This window comes from Cryptomeria japonica, chromosome 6 (genome assembly GCF_030272615.1).
Source record: "Cryptomeria japonica chromosome 6, Sugi_1.0, whole genome shotgun sequence".
Classification (NCBI taxonomy): domain Eukaryota; kingdom Viridiplantae; phylum Streptophyta; class Pinopsida; order Cupressales; family Cupressaceae; genus Cryptomeria; species Cryptomeria japonica.
Window position 1 is genome coordinate 250,445,746 of NC_081410.1, and position 19,620 is coordinate 250,465,365.

General features: G+C 33.9%; 1 protein-coding gene across 1 annotated transcript in view; it reads right to left on the minus strand.

Annotated features, from left to right (window-relative positions):
- Positions 1 to 12,479: 12,479 nt before the first annotated feature.
- The window catches only part of LOC131037307 (kinesin-like protein KIN-14J), a 31,379-nt gene continuing 24,238 nt past the window's right edge, over positions 12,480 to 19,620 (minus strand). Inside the window, exons 19-22 of the mRNA XM_057969402.2 lie at positions 14,590 to 14,790; positions 13,641 to 14,428; positions 13,385 to 13,533; positions 12,480 to 13,259 (exon numbers count right to left, since the gene is read on the minus strand). Of these exons, the coding sequence (XP_057825385.2) occupies positions 13,114 to 13,259; positions 13,385 to 13,533; positions 13,641 to 14,428; positions 14,590 to 14,790 (1,284 nt within the window). The 3' untranslated portion in view covers positions 12,480 to 13,113. The remainder of the gene's footprint in view (positions 13,260 to 13,384; positions 13,534 to 13,640; positions 14,429 to 14,589; positions 14,791 to 19,620) is intronic.

Here is a 19,620-nt window from a genome sequence, read left to right on the forward strand (position 1 = left end):
TGAGTCAACATTCATAAATGATCTTATAGTGGGCAAAATTACACATTAATTATTTTTACCATACTTATTGGGTACAATTCATCATTCAAAATATGGGAAATTTTATAATTTTAAGATAACAAAGAAAATAAGATTTATAAATTTATGAGACCATATATGTGTGTTTTCCAATGGTATTTCATTATGTGGAGTACTATATAGATAGATCATGATTATTTATTTTGTAAGTCCTACCTTGTAAAAATGTAAGAACAGATTGAGGACTTCAAGTTCCTCTTCAATCATAATCTCATTTCAAATATTGATACATGTTCTTGAGCTCTTGAGCTACTTAAGTTTGAATTATGCTTTGAATTTTATCTAGTCCGAAGACACTTGATTCAATATTTTGACATCTCGTGATCAATTCAAAATAGTGACATTAATATCTTTTAAGATGAATGGAGTATAATGTCTTCTATTATACATTCATATAACTATAATTTATTTAAGATAAGAATGTAACAAAATACTTAACTAACATTTTAAAAATAATATAACAATAAAAACATTTTAAAAATAATAATACTATAGAATTCTATTAAATGACTTAGATTCTATATCAATCATATTACATAACATGTTGATGTGCACTCCAAGCTCTAGAGAGTGCACCAAAATTCTTTGGAATGAATCTAAATCTCTAGTGTTTGGACACATTAATTGGAAGTAGCACATTAATGCAAAATTAAAAAATGTTTATGTGAACGATTTACACACAACATCTAAGTTTTGGATGTCAAAAGTTATCTGGTTACCTCGATCCGAACGTTTGTCAACAGTCAAGTAGATACGATCTTTAATCCGAAATCATCTGAGAAACGTTACCTCAAAGGCTCAAGAGATATCATCTCATGGAATGCAATGATTGCTATATTTACAAAAAGTGGAGCTAATGAAAATCCTTTCGCAACTTTCAAACAAATACGATAGGTAGTTATAAACCCAAATTCTTTTCCGGTGTTCTTGTTGTCTGTGCAAAAATGAGAGCTTTTGAATAGGGCATGGAGCGGTACGGGGATTTTTGTTAGATATTATAGTTATAAATAGTCTGGTAGACATGCATGCAAGATTTGGAATCATAGACATAGGAGAGGATAGATATCGTCTCATTGAATGCAATGATTGCAAGATGACATAGCACAAGACTATAATGTCATCTTCCTCTCCTAAGAAATACACAATTAAAATGGTAAAAATGTAAGGATTCTATAAAATAAATGAATGTCACAGTATCGATATCTAATATTGCATTGTAAAAGGAATGAGAATCACTCTTGTATCACTCATACTCTTATACTTACACTTTTTCCCCATATTTCAAACCTGCATAAATCATTGAGAAAGATAGTTATCTTAAAGAAAAGATGCATAAATCATTGAGAAAGATAGTTATCTTAAAGAAAAGATGCATAAATCATCGAGAAAGATAGTTATCTTAAAGAAAAGATGCATAAAATAGTTATCTTGATTTCAGGAAACTATGCATAACGCTAATAAAGATAATTCTGGTCATACCTAAACTACACGCAAACTATCTTTTTGAGCCACACAATGGATCCATCAGAAAACACACTCAGCCCTTCTCTATCATGAAATCATTGCTCAATGCAAAATCCCTCATCATATGCCCATTTCTGGTTTGATTGCAGAATAGTTTGCATACCTGATGCAATAGTCGATCGATTTATTGTTGTTCGAATATGAATTGTTTTCTCCTCTTGCTTGGGTTCTGTTGCATACCTAATGCTATAGTTGATTGGAAATGCCTCTTCCTAGCTAAATGCCCATGCTTAAATGAAAATGTATGCATAGAAGTGCCCCCCCCCCCCCCCCATCTTTAAGGTTTACACAGGATATTTTACTTTTATATCCTTCACTCCCCCTGTTGTGACTGTATAGGAACGCCTCTCGACGTAATTAGTTACACATAATACTATTATTATAAAATTCTTTATATTATGTTGTTATTATTATAATATATTATTATATCAATATTATTATTATACTTATATTATTATTATTATCTTTAAATGCTTCTTTTGTATTTTATTTTTTAATCTATTTTTTATAAAATTGAGAGGTTTCTACAATGGCAGTAAAAGTATTGATTAACATTTCAATTTTTGAGTAAAATTAGGACTATACGAAAAATATTTAAGTTAGTGTAAGGGTTATGATTAAATAATGGTTGGGGTTAAAATACAGTTATAGTTAAAAATTAATTGGCTTATATATATATATATATAGAATAAGTGAGATAAGTGCCTATTTCTTTATCAATTAATCAAATTAAAGTGCAATAAAGAAATTAAAAATGCAAGAAGGATATCTCTACACTTATTCTATGTATATTGTTAAATATATATAGGCTAGTTTAATAATTATTATTATATATTAATTAAGAAAAATATGTATTAAAGAAAAATAATAACAAATATTAAACGAAAAATAACAAATTAAAAGTTTTTAAAAAATGAAATATATATCAAAAGAGAATCTATCCACGTTTATTATATAAATGTACAAAAATAATAGTTACATCTTTTGGTTTGTAGAAATGGGCACTCACTATCAAATCAGATAAAAATAAAGATTCTGCATTATTTATTTTGTTCCCGAATATATAATGTCATAATTGGTAAATTAGAGTAAATGAAAATAACTAGCTTATATATATTTAATAATATATATAGACTAAGCCGAGAGGTATCCTTCTAGAGGCGCCTATTTTTAATTAATTTTTCAACATTAAACTGCAATAGGCGCCTTGAGAAGGATACCTCTCGACTTATTCTATATATATTATTAAATATATATAAGCTAGTAGCAATCGCAGCGTGAATTGGAAGACATAATTCAATAAGGATTAGGATTCATTTTGGTTTACTATTAGGGTTAGGATGTGATTTGGTTTAAAATAGAGTAGGCCTAGTTATATAAGGAATAGGGTTCATTTTGGTTTGTTATTAGGGTTAGGGTTAGGGTTAGGGCTAAGGATTAGGTTTAGGATTATAGTTAGGGTTTATATTATTGTCGAAGTAAGGTTAATAGTTAGGATTTGGATTTACATCATGGTTAGTGTTACGGTTAGTGTTAAGATTGTGATTAGGCTTAGGGTTTAGGGCTATGGTTAGGACTATGTGTAGGATTATGGTTTATATCATAGGGCTATGATTAGGGTTAAGGGTTAGGGTGAGGATTATAGTTAGGGTTTACATCATTGTTAGGGTTAGGTTAATGGTGAGGGTTTGGATTTACTTCATGATTAGGGTTAGGATTAGGGTTAAGGTTAAGGTTAGGCTTAGGATTTAGCATTATGGTTAGGGTTGGGATTAAGGGTTAGGTTTAGGATAATAGTTAGGGTTTACATCATTGTTAGAGTTAGGTTAATGCTTAGGGTTTGGATTTACATCATGGTTAGTGTTAAGATTGTGATTAGACTTAGGATTTAGGGTTGTGGTTAGGATTATGTCTAGGGTTATGGTTTATATCATAGGGCTATGATTAGGGTTAAGGATTGGGGCTAGTATTATAGTTAGGGTGTACATCATTGTTAAGGTTAGGTTAATGGTTAGGGTTTGGATTTACTTCATGATTAGGATCAGGGTTAGGGTGAAGTTTGTGGTTAGGCTTAGGATTTAGCATTATGGCTAGGATTATGTGTAGGGTTAGGGTTAGGGTTAGGATTATACTTAGGGTTTACATCATTGTTAGGGTTACGCTAATGGTTAGGGTTTGGATTTACATCATGGTGAGGCGTAAGGTTTTGGTTAGGCTTAATTTATAGGTATATGGTTAGGAGTATGTCTACGACTTGAGTTTATATCATAGGGTTACGGTTAAGGGTTGGGTTTAGGATTATAGTTAGGGTTTACATCATTGTTAGGGTTTGAATTTACATCATGGTTAGTGTTAAGATTGTGGTTAGGCTTAGGATTTAGGGTTATGGTTAAGATTATGTTAAGGGTTAGGGTTTATATCAATGGGCTAGGGTTAGGGTTTACATCATTGTTAGGGTTAGTTTAATGGTAAGGGTTTGGATTTACATCACGATTTGGGTTAGGGTTAGGGTAAGGGTTAAGATTGTGGTTAGCATTAGGATTTACGATTATGCTTAGTTTTATGTTTAGGGTTAGGGTTCATATAATAGCATTAGGGTTAGGATTAGCATCATGGTTAGGGTTATGGTTATGTTGAAGATTGTGGCTAGGATTAACGTTTAGAATTATGGTTAGGGTTATGTCTAGGCTTATGGTTTATATCATAGGTTAGCGTTAGGATTAGGATTATAGATATATTTTACATCATTGTTAGGGTTAGGTTAATGGTTAGGGTCAGGTCAAGGTTGGGGTTAGGGTTAAGATTGTGTTTACGTTTGAGATTTATATTTATGGTTAGGATTATGTGTAGGGTTAGGGTTTAAATCATAGGGCTAGACTTAGGCTTAAGGGTTAGGGTTAGGGTTATAGTTATGGTTAGCGTCACTTTTAGGGTTAGGTTAGTAATTAGGGTTAGGTTAATGGTTAGCATTTGAATTTAGGGTTTAAGGTTAGGGCTAGGGTTATGATTTTTTTTAGGCTTAGGATTTAGGTTTATTTTTATGATTATTTCTAGGGTTAGGGTTTATATAATAGAATTATGATTAGGGTTAGGATTAGGATTTATGATTATGGTTAGCTTTATGTTTAGGGTTATGGTTTATATCATAGCATTAGAATTAGGATTAGCATCATGGTTAGGGTTATGGTTAAGTTTATTTCTAGGGTTAGGATTAGCATCATGTTTAGGTTTAATATGTAGAATTATGGTTAGGGTTAGGGTTTATATCATAGGGTTAGGGTTAGGATTATAGATAGATTTGATATCATAGTTAGGGTTAGGTTAATGGTTAGGGTCAGGGTCAACATCAGGGTTAAGAATTTGTTTAGGCTTAGGATTTATGTTTATGGTTAGGATTATTTGTAGGGTTAGGGCTTATATCGTAAGCTTAGACTTAGGGTTAAGTGTTAGGGTTAGGGTTATAGTTATGGTTTGCATCAATTTTAGGATTAAGTTAATGGTTAGGGTTTGGATTTACATCATGTTTAGGGTTAAGGTTAGGGTTAGGATTAAGATTGTAGTTACGCTTAGGATTTAGGGTCATGGTTAGGATTATGTCTAGGGTTAGGGTTTATATCATAGCCCATAAGGGTTATGATTATTGTTATGGTTTACATCATTGTGAGGGTTAAGTTAATGGGTAGGGTTTGGATTTAGAGAATGGTTAGGGTTAGGGTTAGGGTTAAAGTTTATATTAGAGGGCTAGAGTTAGGGTTAAGGGTTAGGGTTACTCTTTCATTTGGTTTAGTGTGAGGGTTGAATTTGGTACAGTGTTAGAGTTCAATATTGTCTACCATTCAATTTGGTCTAGTTTTAGGATTAGGGTTCAATTAGGTTTAGGGTTAGGGTTCGATTAGGTTTAGGTTTATAGTTCAATTTTCTTTGGTGTCAATCAGGTTTAAGGCTAGTGCTTAATTCAATTTAGGGTTAAAGTTTAATTTGGTATAATATTAAGGTTTGGGTACAAATTTGTTCAGGGTGAAGGTTTATTTTGGTTTAATATTCAATTAGATTTAGGGTTAGGTTTCAAATTGGTTTAGGGTAAAGGTTGTCATTCAATTTGTTTTAGATTGGTTTTAAATTGTTTTAGATTGTTGTCATTCGATTTGTTTTAGTTTGGTTTTAAGTTGTTTTAGATTGTTGTCATTCAATTTGTTTTAGATTATTGTCATTCAATTTATTTTAGATTGTTGTCATTCAATTTGTTTAGGTTTATAGTTCAGTTTGGTTTAGGGTCAAGGTTTATTTTGGTTTAATATTCAATTAGGTTTAGGGTTAGGGTTCAAATTTGTTTAGGGTAAAGGTTGTCATTCAATTTGTTTTAGATTGGTTTAGATTGTTTTAGATTGTTGTCATTCAATTTGTTTTAGATTGGTTTTAAATTGTTTTAGATTGTTGTCATTCGATTTGTTTTAGTTTGGTTTTAAATTGTTTTAGATTGTTGTCATTCAATTTGTTTTAGATTATTGTCATTCAATTTATTTTAGATTGTTGTCATTCAATTTGTTTAGGTTTATAGTTCAGTTTGGTTTAGGGTCAAGGTTTATTTTGGTTTAATATTCAATTAGGTTTAGGGTTAGGGTTCAAATTTGTTTAGGGTAAAGGTTGTCATTCAATTTGTTTTAGATTGGTTTAGATTGTTTTAGATTGTTGTCATTCAATTTGTTTTAGATTGGTTTTAAATTGTTTTAGATTGTTGTCATTCAATTTTGTCCAGGGTCAAGGTTTATTTTCGTTTAATATTCAAATAGGTTTAGGGTTAGGGTTCAAATTGGTTTAGGGTAAAGGTTGTTATTCAATTTTGTTCAGGGTCAAGGTTTATTTTGGTTGAATATTCAATTAGGTTTAGGGTTTGGTTTCAAATTGGTTTAGGGTAAAGGTTGTCATTCATTCAATATGTTTTTTGTGATGCTAGACTCGAAAGTGCATGACTTATGCAATGAATCAAACACTATTTTTGTACACATGGTGTCTCTTGAATGATCATATGTGGGGGTTTCTTGAAGTAATTATTATTAAATTATTTCTAAATTATTTTTTGGAGATGTTGCATATGGTGGATCATTCAACTCTAATATGGATTGGTCATATTTTTAGGACATTTGGCCTATGTTTATGAACTGTTATTCAATGCCATGTAAATTTGGGAGTATAATATATTGGGAGTATAATATGTTCATTATATTTGTTGATATTATCAAAATCACATTGTTGAGCATCTCAATGGCATTTACATTTCCTTCGTTATTAATATCTATTTGTGTTTATAACTCAATTTTTGTCTCAATTATATGGTTGTCATGCCACACATGATATTTTTAAAACTTGTTTCCTTCTAATTTATGATAACCTCTTTTTTATTACATTTACATGTATGACAATGTTATAATGTTGCTTAAAAATAAGTAGCTCACACTACTAAAATGTTCTAAAATATTCTAAATCCACTTATAGAACTATATAGAATCAATGAGATGCATTGACAATTGCCTTTTATTTACTATCTTCCAAACAACAAAATCATTATAATCTATTGAATAACATACATGTATGCACCTAGCTATTGTGGAAATCTGTATGACTCCAATTTATTTTGCATATTAAGACATACTTTAAGATTTAGTGCTTGTGAAGACTGACTATGTAACAAAGAAAAGTACCTTCAACGGCATTAAAACTGAATGTATTTATTTTAATAAATTATTATTAGCATACTCCTTAAAATTTGATTGGTTTTTTCTTGCATTAGAGGACAGGGTATTACAGATAAATTAGTTGAGTTTGATAGCAACAAGAAACATGAATACACTAAGACGTCGCATTTATTCTCGACATTTAGGCAGCATTTCTCCTTGGAAGGAAAAAAACAAGGGTTTAAAGAACAAATAAATATATAAACATTCTAATAAACTTTATTCAGGCTAGGTGTCATGCCATTGGGCATAAGACTAATAATTTTGCAGAGTTTAATGCCATGTCTTTAGGCTTGGATATGGCTATATCCCTAGGAATTAAGGATCTTGTAATAGAAGGGGATTCGATGGTGATCATCCAAAGTGTTTTGAAGAAAAGGTCTAATTGTTGGCAATTGCAATATGTTCGGGATCACATTTTACAGCAGTTAAAGTTTTTTTATTCCTTCTTGATTTCTCATTGTTATAGAGAAGTAAATAGAATTGCGGATTTCTTGGCTAATCTAGCTATAAACAGTAATGCTAATTTGTGTAATGTAAGTATGGAAGAGATCCCTACTTCGGTTCTGAAATATCTACACTAAGATTTGGGGTTCCTCCTTTTATATGGTAATTTTGAATTTTAACGTGCCCTTCTTCCTTTGGAGGCAGTCATGTTTGTTGGATATGTTCAAGTGGCAAGTATGCTTTGTAGGTGAGAAATTCTTTTCATTTATGAAGTATGTTACGATCTGGCATAGGCAACAAGGCTGGTTACCTTCCATGGTTTTAGGGTGGCAGCTTGTCATCATTCATTTCTGGGCATGGTCTTTTCAGTTTGCATTCGCACGAGTGTTTTATGTTCTTTGATTGCTTTGTGTTGTACGGAAGGATTGCCTATTCGAAGTTATCTGTCATTGTACTTGTGCTTTGATCATGATTGGGTAAGCATTTCTTAAGTTGCATCTGATGGGGTTTCATGTAATGTTTTTCTGCCACCAGTACCATGAGAAGTATTATGCTATTATTATTTTTATTTATGAAGATATCTCTCACGAGCTTTAAACTTGTTGATTGCCTTCATTTGTAATCATGAATTGTGTTGGCTCTTCTTGCTCACGTTTTTGTTTGCAGATGTCTTTAAAAGACGACAACATTTTTGTATTTTGGATTAGGCTTTGTCTAGTTCTTTCTTGGGTATGCATATGTCGAATGTTTCTACTCTTTGACGATACAGGGTTATTGTTGAATGCCATTATGAGGTCTCCAATGAGGATTCAGGAAGTAGTTCTGAGATGCTTGGAAAAGTTTTTAGTTTGTTTTCTCCTCAGGTGGATTTTGAGGTACATAGGTTGGTGGGGAGTCTCTGGTTGCAGACTGGTTCTAATTTTTCTGGCTCTAAGATTTTGTCTCGATTTCTTACTGTTTGCTATGACATTTTGCTTGATGAGGGTTTACTCCAATTCTTGGTTTCTATGTTCATACCTCCCTCGGTATGCACTTGGGAGCTTGTTAGGTCTGCACTAGATAGCTATCATTTTGAGCTGGGTTTTTTTTACCATGGGGGCTTTCTTCCTCATTCTGATCTTTTGGACAATGGGCGGTGTGGGGAAGTATTGTTTGAATTGAGAATGGGTTCAATGTGTGATAGATTGGGGGATACTTACAAATCATTTGAAACCTTACTAGTTTGGGTTTCTCCTCAATTTGTGGATAAGGCTTTGGTTGTGCTTATGGGTTTACATTCGCTGCTCTCTCTTGGTTTTTTGGCTTCAACACCTCCAAGGCTAGAATTCTCCTTCCGGATTGTCCCTCCTTTGAGAGAGGACAGGGAGCCTCCTGATGAGAGCTCAAGCTCTTGGTTTTTGACTTGATTACACTATGCAGGTATCTTTTTGGTTCATATCTTTTTGATGCAGGTTTCTAACTCATGAACTGTTCGAATTTTTGCGATCTTGAGAGGCTTTGATGCGGCCTGGTTATTTGCTATGAGGTTGCTTCTACAGTTTCAAATTTTGTGGTTTCATGGCCTGTTGGGGCTGTGTGGTTCTCTCCAATTTTTTGTTGGCATCTAGATACACAATATGTATATCTCTATAGCTATGTAATGGGCGATCGATTTTAGACTAATATTGTAAATGGGATATTTGGGTTATTTAAGTTTTTCTTTTTCGGGCCGCAACTGGAGGTTTTCTTGCGGGTTCTTTCCTGTCGATATGCCCTTTGAACCCATTGTAAACAAAAATTGAATATTAATAAAATATAGTTTAGTGGCATGTCCACTTTTATTGAAAATATATATATAAACATTCTAATTTAAATACAGAAAACCAATATTGAATTTCAATTTTACCCAAAACATAAATTACAAGAAAATAAATGTACAATTTTCATTATCATATTTAAAAACAAATAAATATACAAAACCAAAATATTAATTTAAATTTTATTTTTGAAATGCATATGAGAACAATAGGTTCTAGACTCAAAAAGACGCTTAAATTTTGTGGGATCATCATGTCTTGGTAAGGGACGGAAAAAAGATTCCAGCCATCCTCTTATTGATGGAAATTGCATAAGCTCATTTTCTTTGCCTCTTATTTCTTCTTCTGGATGCCTCCATTCTCCCTTTGGAAAACCAAGGTCAAAATCCCTCTTTTCTGGTAAAGGCCAATCCATTCTCGAATGGAAATCCCTGGATTCAGCCTACAAATCTAGGAATTCAATGACAAAAGGCATATGTTCACTATTTCTCTGTCCTCTGCGGTTGAATTTTTCGTGATGGCAACCATCAGGACGACCAAACTTGAAACCCTGCTTCTTTCTCCATGGAAAATCCCATCGTTTCCCCTCAGATGAGGTCTCCCCAAAGGCAAGCTCAATTGCTGAGCTTCTCTAGCTATTTCTTTGAGTTCATCCTTCTCACTAGGCAAAAGAAGATGGTCACTTTGCTCTTTCTCTTCAACAAACCTACAATATGAAAACAATATGAAATCTGTAGAACAATATCACATACCTCTATCTCACATTGAAACTGCACAATTGATCTCTTTTCTATCTGGAAATTACTTTTTGCCAATGACAAGATTACAATTCGAAGAATGGTGCATTACCGTTTTTGTAGTTTTTAATTATCGAATGGAGTGAAATTGTCTCATAACCGTTAACCAAATGACCGTCAAAATAATTAGAAACTCCCGAATGTTGATGCATAAATTTGCTGCCATTGTAGAAACCTCTGTGAATATTTTATATATAAAATATTAAATTATTGTTTGTATAGAAGAACCCAAATCTTAAATCAAATTAAATAATATCCTTAAATTAAATTAAACCATTAAAGTGCAATAAACCGTTAAAATAGTAGCCCTATTTCAAACAATGCAATATTTTTTAACAAGACTATTTTAACAAAAAGTCCCATGAACCCGGGAAGTTTAGCATTGATGAAGTCTGCTAAGGAAACGAAAGGTGCAGCAACGATCTTCCCTAATTCAGCTAAAATGTTTTAAGCATTTAGGATTACATTATAATAGAGTTCCAGTTTAATGACTTAGTTTTTGTTTAGTGGTAATATTCACCCACAGCCTTTAAATCTCCTAATCAAATGAGATGATTTGTAACATTGTATAGCAAAATTTGACTCCTCACTTACCAAAATGTTTGGCTTAGTCAGAAGATTGCTTCTAATGTCCAACCGGTTTCATAATAAATCGACCTGGCTTTGTTTGTTTTTCTTGATTTAAGGTTTATTTCATAGATAATGCGTTCATACAAATTAAAGCGTATATTCACATTGGATTTTTCTCGTGCTTCGGGCTCACTAAAGTAGGTACGCGCTCTTCCGTGCATCAAACAGACATTGGGTGGCAAGGGGATAACCAAAACGGCAAATAAAACGGTTCCAACAGGAATGGCAAAGAAAACAAGAAAGGTTGGTTATGGGCACCTGCAACCTAAGATGTGTGTCGTTTAAGGCTGTGCGACCGATTTTCATAAGGTAAACCTGATGACACAAACAAATCGTAAAAGAAAGCATTAACGTACCACGTACAACAAACTGGTAAGAAATTAAAATATTTCTACGCAGTGGCAGTAATGGAAGAAGCAAACCTAGTAGAATGGAAAAAACTAAAAGCAAATCGTATGATTGATAGTGCAGATTAAATGACTATTGGGAGTGTTTCAATCATTGTGTACCTGCAAATCAATAAAATGAATAGACTTATTAATTGATATTCAAAAACATACAATATGCAAACAATATGAAAAGCAAAATAATCATATGAAAACATACAATGTCACATACTTTCAATTGATTGCTCTGAAATTTTTTTACCAATTCGAAGAATGGTGCTTTACGGTTTTTGCAATTTTTAATAATCCAGTGTAACTGTATCGGTAACTACTTATTATTAATTAAGCCTTAATTCAAACCTAGCTATATTAATTAATATTATTAAGACTTAAATAAACTGAAAACACAATTGAAAATCAAATGACCGTCAATTTTTTTAAAAACCTTTATATGTTAACACATAAATTTGCTGCCATTGTAGAAGCCTCTTGACTTAAAAATTGGAGGAAACTGTTATTTTGGGCTTATAAAATGTTTATATGTGAAAATCAAAATGGAAAATAGTAGGCAAGCAAAAGTATCAACTTCCTGAATCCGAAGGAGGATGGATAGTGCTGAAAATAGGATTTACAGTTATAAGCATTTTAATTTGAATATTTGAGAATATGTGATAGCCAACACACGTCGAGACCCTATTCATTCCACAGATAAGATTGCCACATTCAACTGTTACTAATTATGGAGACCTATCTCTCTATGCAAGCTGGCTATTTGTACCATGGATCTTTGTTCATATTTTATGTGTTTCCCATTTCTCATTATCAATGTTTGCGTGTACTCCATAGAATTAGCATTTTACGAGATCATTCTACCTTATGGTATTTGATATAAGATCAAAACAATTTCATAAACAAAGAAAGGATACTCGGAGCGCAGCATCAAAACTAGAGTTCCAGGGATTCGTTAGCCTCAAGGTAAAGTCGGTGAGTTTGTGCCTTGTTTGAATTTCGACATATGCGAGTGATATCGTTGCAATCAGCAATTGAGATAACTCCACTATGTGGAATTTAATACAAGATCAAACAAAGAAAAAAATATTGGAGTGCCATATCATAAGTGCCATATCATAACCAGATTTCCAGGAATTTTGTAGCCTGTCAAGGCAGAAAGCCCACATGTTTGCACCTTGTTTGAATTGGGCTATATTTCTGCAACTTTAAGCAGTGCCTATAACCAGGTCACTTTTGATTACTTTCTTCATAGACACTTGCATCCATGCACACAAGTACGTGTTAAAAAAGTATTGAAATCTCATAGCATCGTTCAATATTGTTTCCTGGATTTAACTCGGGGAATTCTTTGGCTCCTGCATTTCAGATCATACTCTGTGATCCATAGTCGGGAAGCGGGGAGCTGGAGAAAAATTATAAAAAATTACTTTTACAACAAAAGAAAGGTTTAATATTTGATAATCTGGAGCAACTAAACATTGCATACATTGCTTTACCCAAAGAATCCTATTTGCCTCTATTTCTTGACACAGTGGGCAATATCTTGGATACTTCTATGTACAAAGGGCTTGCATTGTTACAAACTTACATGACCAAATAATCATGAATAATTATGATTGACGGTCATTCACATGAATGGTATTTGCCAAAAGTAATTTAATTTATGACACGTTTGCTGTATTATGTACCCATTGAACAGAAATTTACAATGTCACTGCCATCGCTTTGAGGACGAAGAACAGCCTGAGAGTTGGCTACTGACAGCCTGACGGTGAGATATTGATGGCCGACATATTGATGCTTGCGGGGAATCAATGGATACTGGTCTTTGAGATCCTTTCCTCCAAGAAGTGTCAACTGCAACAGATGAATATGACAAATAGTAGCCCACGTGAGTTAATATTGATTGGATAACATCTGGTACATTATTAAACATAAAATTCTAACAGAAGAGTAAGGAAAGGAATTCAATGGAAACTTACTTGTTGATTGTCCATTTGGTCGCCTTGCTGAAGAACGATCTGTTCCTCGTGCAACAGTGGAAGACTTCCCTGCGCTGGTATGAGGCTGAAGTAATGTTTTACGTTGGGACTTTCCTGGTGGTCTAGGAATATGTGAAGGCGTCATCAATCTGCAATGCAAATTCGTGAGGTTAATAATCAATAATATTTCCAACTTTATATACTTTGATTTCATTTATGGCTTCCAAGGCAAAGGTTCAGAAAGTCTACACCCCACCTTTTGTCATTTTCCGGAATAAGCTTCCCAGATTCCTTTTTCTCTGGGAAAAGAGTAAGTTCAACAATGCTTGAAATAGAGCCATCTGTTTCAGTTCCCATCGAAAGATTTCCATCAGAGATTTCGCTCAATCTCTCATCAAGGTCTCCATCTTTCAGGTCAAAAAGCTCAACATCTGGAGCAGAATTCTCTGTCGATTCAAGAGAAGAGTAAAAAGATCTCACATTTCCCGCGTCCTGTTTGAAAGGCATTCTGTGATCCTTATATTGCAATAACTTTGACATATTCATTGATGTCTCATGTGATCCAACATCAGAATGCTTATCACTGTATTCTGAAACATTTTCATCATCTGAAACCCTTTTCATCATTGATTTCCCATGTGATCCAACATCAGAATGCTTATCAACCAAAGAAATACCTTCCTCGTTCATTTTTCCCATTTTTGCACTGCATTGACTGGTTGTCTCATCCAGAGATAGTGTTCCAAGAAGTGAAGAATTGGAACTGCTACGAACCCCATCTTGACATTCTTTTGAAACATCGTCCTCCATGAATGAATCTTTCTGAAGCTTAGTTTCCAAACAAGTAACTTGAGAGGACGTAAGCTCCATCTTAGAATCCACGGACCTCTTTGATGCCATAGCGTGTTGTGTTGCAACTGGTGTACCGTACTTACCACATATATCATCAGAATCCCCTGTTGAAGTAGATTCACAATCTTGAGAGGACTGAGTTGATTGCCTCAAGGAATACTTGGATGCTTGACCAGACAATGTTTGATGATCCTACAGTAGCATTCACTTGATCAGTCAGAAAATGAGAATGTTGAATGAAATTGAGGGGTAATTTGAAATATTAAAATATCACTTTTTTAGTGAATAGTCTCTACATTATTTATGCAGAATGAATAGATATATTTCATCCAAAAAGATCTAACAAATCTTGCCTCACTGCTTCTCCGTCTGCCAATTGTCAGGCTCTGATTCTTATGACCTTGTCGACCTGTTGCCACTTTATTTGATTGTGCTGTGAAGTTTGTAACCTTCACTCTAAGTTTTTCCTTGGGAACATAAACATCCTGAAAATTAATTTGCAAACGGACAATCTCAGCATCTTTCTTTGTAATGACATCCTTCAACATTGCAACCTGCAAAAGTCAAAGGAAAAATATTCAAAACAAGGTCCATAGACAACATTCACACAATTAACACGCAATACCGATAATGAAACGTTACATGGAACGAACATGTACTCAATGTTACAACTTTAGTAGAGCGGTCCAATTTATGCTCTCGAGGGCCAAAATCTTGTACTCAGGAATATTACCCCAGTTTTATTTTGTCATTTTAATACCTAGAATGAGAACCAGCTTATGGCACAATTCTAGAGTTATTATATTCATTACAACAGCTGTAAATGTCAATTGACATGAGATAAAATATTGAATTTCAAATTTGGGTAGAAAATAACCATCTTTCTTTCATCTTAACAGTTCTTGTATGTGAACACAAAAACCCAAACAGGCACATTCTGTAGTGCTGAGCTGTGCTTGAACTGTAGCTGACGTTATCTCCCTTCAGCAACGAACTACTTCACCTAGATGTTCATCATGATCTAATACCTTGCTGAAGCCTTTTTGTGTAAGTTGAAGTTCAACATTAATACTTCCAATGGAGAAGGGTAAGGACTGATAAATTACTAAATACATGTGCATGCTAGTTCTGGCCCCTGGTCTATGCTGAATGCCTGCACCTAGGACATAGCTGAACAATTTATTCAACCAACAGAGCACCATCTAATAACGCTCAAATGCTCAGTCTACAGAGTATGTTCAGCTGTTTGTGCATGGCCGACACTCTCACCCATGCAAGCATATTTTAGCTTAGTAGATGCTCAATAGACATCCCAGAAAACAGTCAGGTTATTTAAAAGTATTGTATGACGGATGACCTATCTAATATATAACCTAAAATATACAACGGCAAGGTGAACAGTCTGAAATTGTCAGTATTGTTTCATTCAAAAATCAACTATAAAATAAAACATGTTGCAATACCTAGGACCTGTTTGAAAAGCTAGCCACCCTCCTATGTCACAATGGCCACTGCATTACCATTGAAATTAAATATATACAAAATCTTCAAGATGTGAAAATAATACCAGCAAATTTTCTGCTTAACGTTATTTTCAGATGCTAAAATCTTCTGCTCAAGGGTAGTGTTGGAGATCCATGGTAGCATGGGCACAACATCAGATTCTCAAGCCAGAGGAGGTGATGTGCCAAAGAACAGATCAATTTGGTTCCCTCTTCAAAGCTCAACCTTCATCTGCTTTAGGCACATTGTGCAGCCAGAACTAAGTCAATCTACATCTAGGATTCAACTAACAAAATGAAATTCACAAACAAACAGTGAAACAAGAACAACATTCCAGCATTCATTACTTGAGGTGCTTCTACTTGAGGACTGATGCAGGAGCAATCCCCGGTCTATGAGCAATCTTGCATCAACCAAAAATATTTGCTTTTAGTTTTGTTCTTGTTGCAGTTTCTATGTTACTTTCAGCATTTTCCGGTAGTTGTTTCTTTTTCGTTGCAGATCAGATTTTCAGCTTCCAGACTTGTTCTTGTTCATCATTCCAGATTTCCAGTTCAATTGGATTCTTTTCCGGCAAGTTATTCCTTCCGGAGTGCATGTTTCTTGGTTCCAAGGCAATTTTGAGTTTTTCGTCTATGTTGGAGATTTCTTCTTGTGCGGAGAGATTCCTTGGATTGCAAAACAATTTGGCACCACACACGATGTTCTTAGGCCTTTGGCTGACCCTCCTTTGTGGTCTGCACTTCATGTTTGTTCTTGGTGGATGAGATCTTCACGTTTTGGGGCAGACTTGTTTTACACGTTTCATTTTCCTTAGTAAATGTAATCTTTTGTGGCCGACCCGGATGTGTTCCGGATGGTATATATATTGTTATATGTGATCCTTTGAGACGGGCGGAAGTTGTATGATGATCTAGATTCATAAATTGTAATTCAAATACTTCTTGGAGGTCCGGATGAATTGTATTCTGGGATGTAGTCTGTTACCGAGCATGTTAGCCAGCATGTAACCCAGATGTTACCGGATGATCTATGATAAATATATGATGATGCGGATGTCTGATTTTCCATTTTCTATGATCTGGAATGTTCTCTTTGACAACCCTCCGGGTCATGGCTGCATCGAGGACCATGATACACAAAGTTTCAGGCTTGAGGACTCTCTAAGGCAAAGTGTTAAATGGCACAAATTAGCGACTCTTTAACCATTGATCCGAAAATGGAATCTAACAGATAAGACCAAAGATGCTTAGATAAGGCTCCTCTTGGGCTACTTGCCCCACACGCATTAAATGTAAGGGAAGTAATACATTTATTAAAAGGGGGCCTTATACAAATTAATCGGCCTAACAGGCTATGCCCATGGGTTCCTCAAATAAAATGGAGATTTTATTAGAACCCCTTTGTAGTGAAATATTCACTACAGCTACACAATCTCTCTCTACTATAGTATGCATTGTATATAGGTCCATTATTCCAGCTTGCATACGTCATGGTTTTCCCTGCATTTGATTTATGGACATGTCCCATGTCCACAGTGAGCTTCAAAATAAATCTTCTACAGGTAGACAGTTATTCTATTAGAACTTATGTATGGTGAAATATTCACTACAGGTAGACAATCTCCCCCTCTGCTATAGCATGCATTGTATATATCTGTGTCACTTCAGTTTGAATATATCATTGTTTTCCCTGCATTTGCTTCATGGACATGTTCTATGTCCACCATTGATAATCTATAAGGAGTGCTCCGCCAGATATATGTGCTCCCCAAAAGAAGATACTCAAACTTTGAACATATTGGTTGGATTGAGCCCATGGTTCTCATTATGGTAAGTTATTTTTGTATGCTGTACGAAAACATTCAGTCATGCCATATAAGTGTACTAATATGTGTACTTAATCTGACAGTTTTTGCAAAAGAATGCAAGCCATACACTCATATTGGATCAGACAAATTAGCCTCAGGAACAGAAATAATCAGATCTAACAATCTTCTCAAGGTCTATACAAACATTCTCAAAATGACATCAAATTACTGAGGCTCCAAAGATTCTATGATTTATTTTAATGTAAATGGACTCATACAATTGATGAGGACCAGTTTGAATCAGCTTTTTCTCTCTTTTATCTAGACATATTTGGACTCTTCTGTTTTCTGATTGCTACAACATTGAAAATTTCCATTACTCAACTAAGACATTTGTGATGTAAATCTACATTCTTGTTCACATAGGTGTAGGGATGCACACAAGAACCTAGTCAATTACTAGATCATACCTGTAGACTTAATTTCAATTATTTAATGTATTAACTATCAAGTATAAATCACAAAAAGATATATATCAGAGCATTGAGACTCAGCATATCTCTGAAAGAATTTGTGGATCGGACAGATTCAAGTCCATGATAGAGCCTGCAAATCTGTGGTCTCAATTCACATGCTAGACAATTCTGCAGTCAAGACTCACAAGTCTGGTCAGATTCGTGAATTTGACAAGTCTTTTAAAAGCATTAATTTAAAAAAATACAATTAAATCAAAAAATTTAACGGCCACTGTGGCATTACAACACCTAAGTAACCTTTTCCACCCTTATTTGCCCATTTTGTTTTTTCACTCACTTTTCACAATTCACGCATCACCTGATTTTTGCTTGAAGGAGCTGATTTTTTGAAAGCAAGGGCTGAATATTATTTTATTCATGGGGATTATGTGCATAGATGGGCACATCAGAAGAGTTTGACATTCTTCTATTAGTGTTTCAAGCATCCAGAAGTAATTTTCTTATTCTTTTTCTTTTTTTACATTCTTCCAAGTTTCCATGTTTCCCTCTTCCCTTGTTCTTTCTCTTCTTTCATCATCTTTGTTTTCATTCTTTCTATTCTTTTTTGTTTACAGAATCTAAATTTTATAATTTTTAAAATGGAACAAACCCTAAATTTATAACCTTTTCCTGTTCTTTCTGTAAATTGTTTTCTGCTTTTTTGAATTTTATTTCTCAACGATACTATTGTTTATTTCTAGAAGTTTTAAAATATTGGTTTCATAAAGAAAAAACTTGGCCAAGAAAGGGCAGGTGTTTTACATATATTGTGGTGTTGAATTTCAAAGAGGCGTTAATCACCTTGCCCACATAACTAGACATAATTTAATAGCGTGCGAGGATATTGAACCAGAGGTTATAAAGGAGATAATGGTTAAATGAGACAAGCATTCAGGAAAAGGAGAAAAGCTTAAGTAAAACTAATTAGATAGTTATTTTATGTTCCTCCGATGCCATGAGCAAGTTCTGGTCTCCAGTTCATCATTCAAGGGAGATGTTAGATCCAAGGTTGAACTTCATTGACACAATACTTGAAAGCATCTGTTGAAAAAAACAAAAGGATTGCAATGGGTGACTTTTCACACTATTGTGACACTCCTTTCAATGGGAACAGGTATAAGTCTAATTTTTTTAATTCTGAATTTTTGCTCTAAATTGTAATTTTCAAGAAATTTCTTATTTTATTATTTTGAACCTTTCAAAAATTATTTAAGGTTACTTTTATTTTCACAATTCTGAATTTCATTTTACACACCCTTATATTTAAGCATTAGCAGATGCGATCGTCATGGTTGGTCCAAACATTCAAAGCTCCCAATACAGATAATATGGATCCATTTTTTGTTGATTAGGTCACAGATTTTACCACAAGTATTATGAAGCAGTAGACTGAATGGAAGAAAGTTTTTAAGTCAATTGATGCCTTTGTAATTTAGAAAACACTAGGATTTATGGGCCAAATTTGGAAGAAGTTGGGATAGACGTGAGTAAAAAGAATGTGGTGCATGTAGTTTGATACTGCAGATAATTATGTCATCATATGTAGACTACTAATG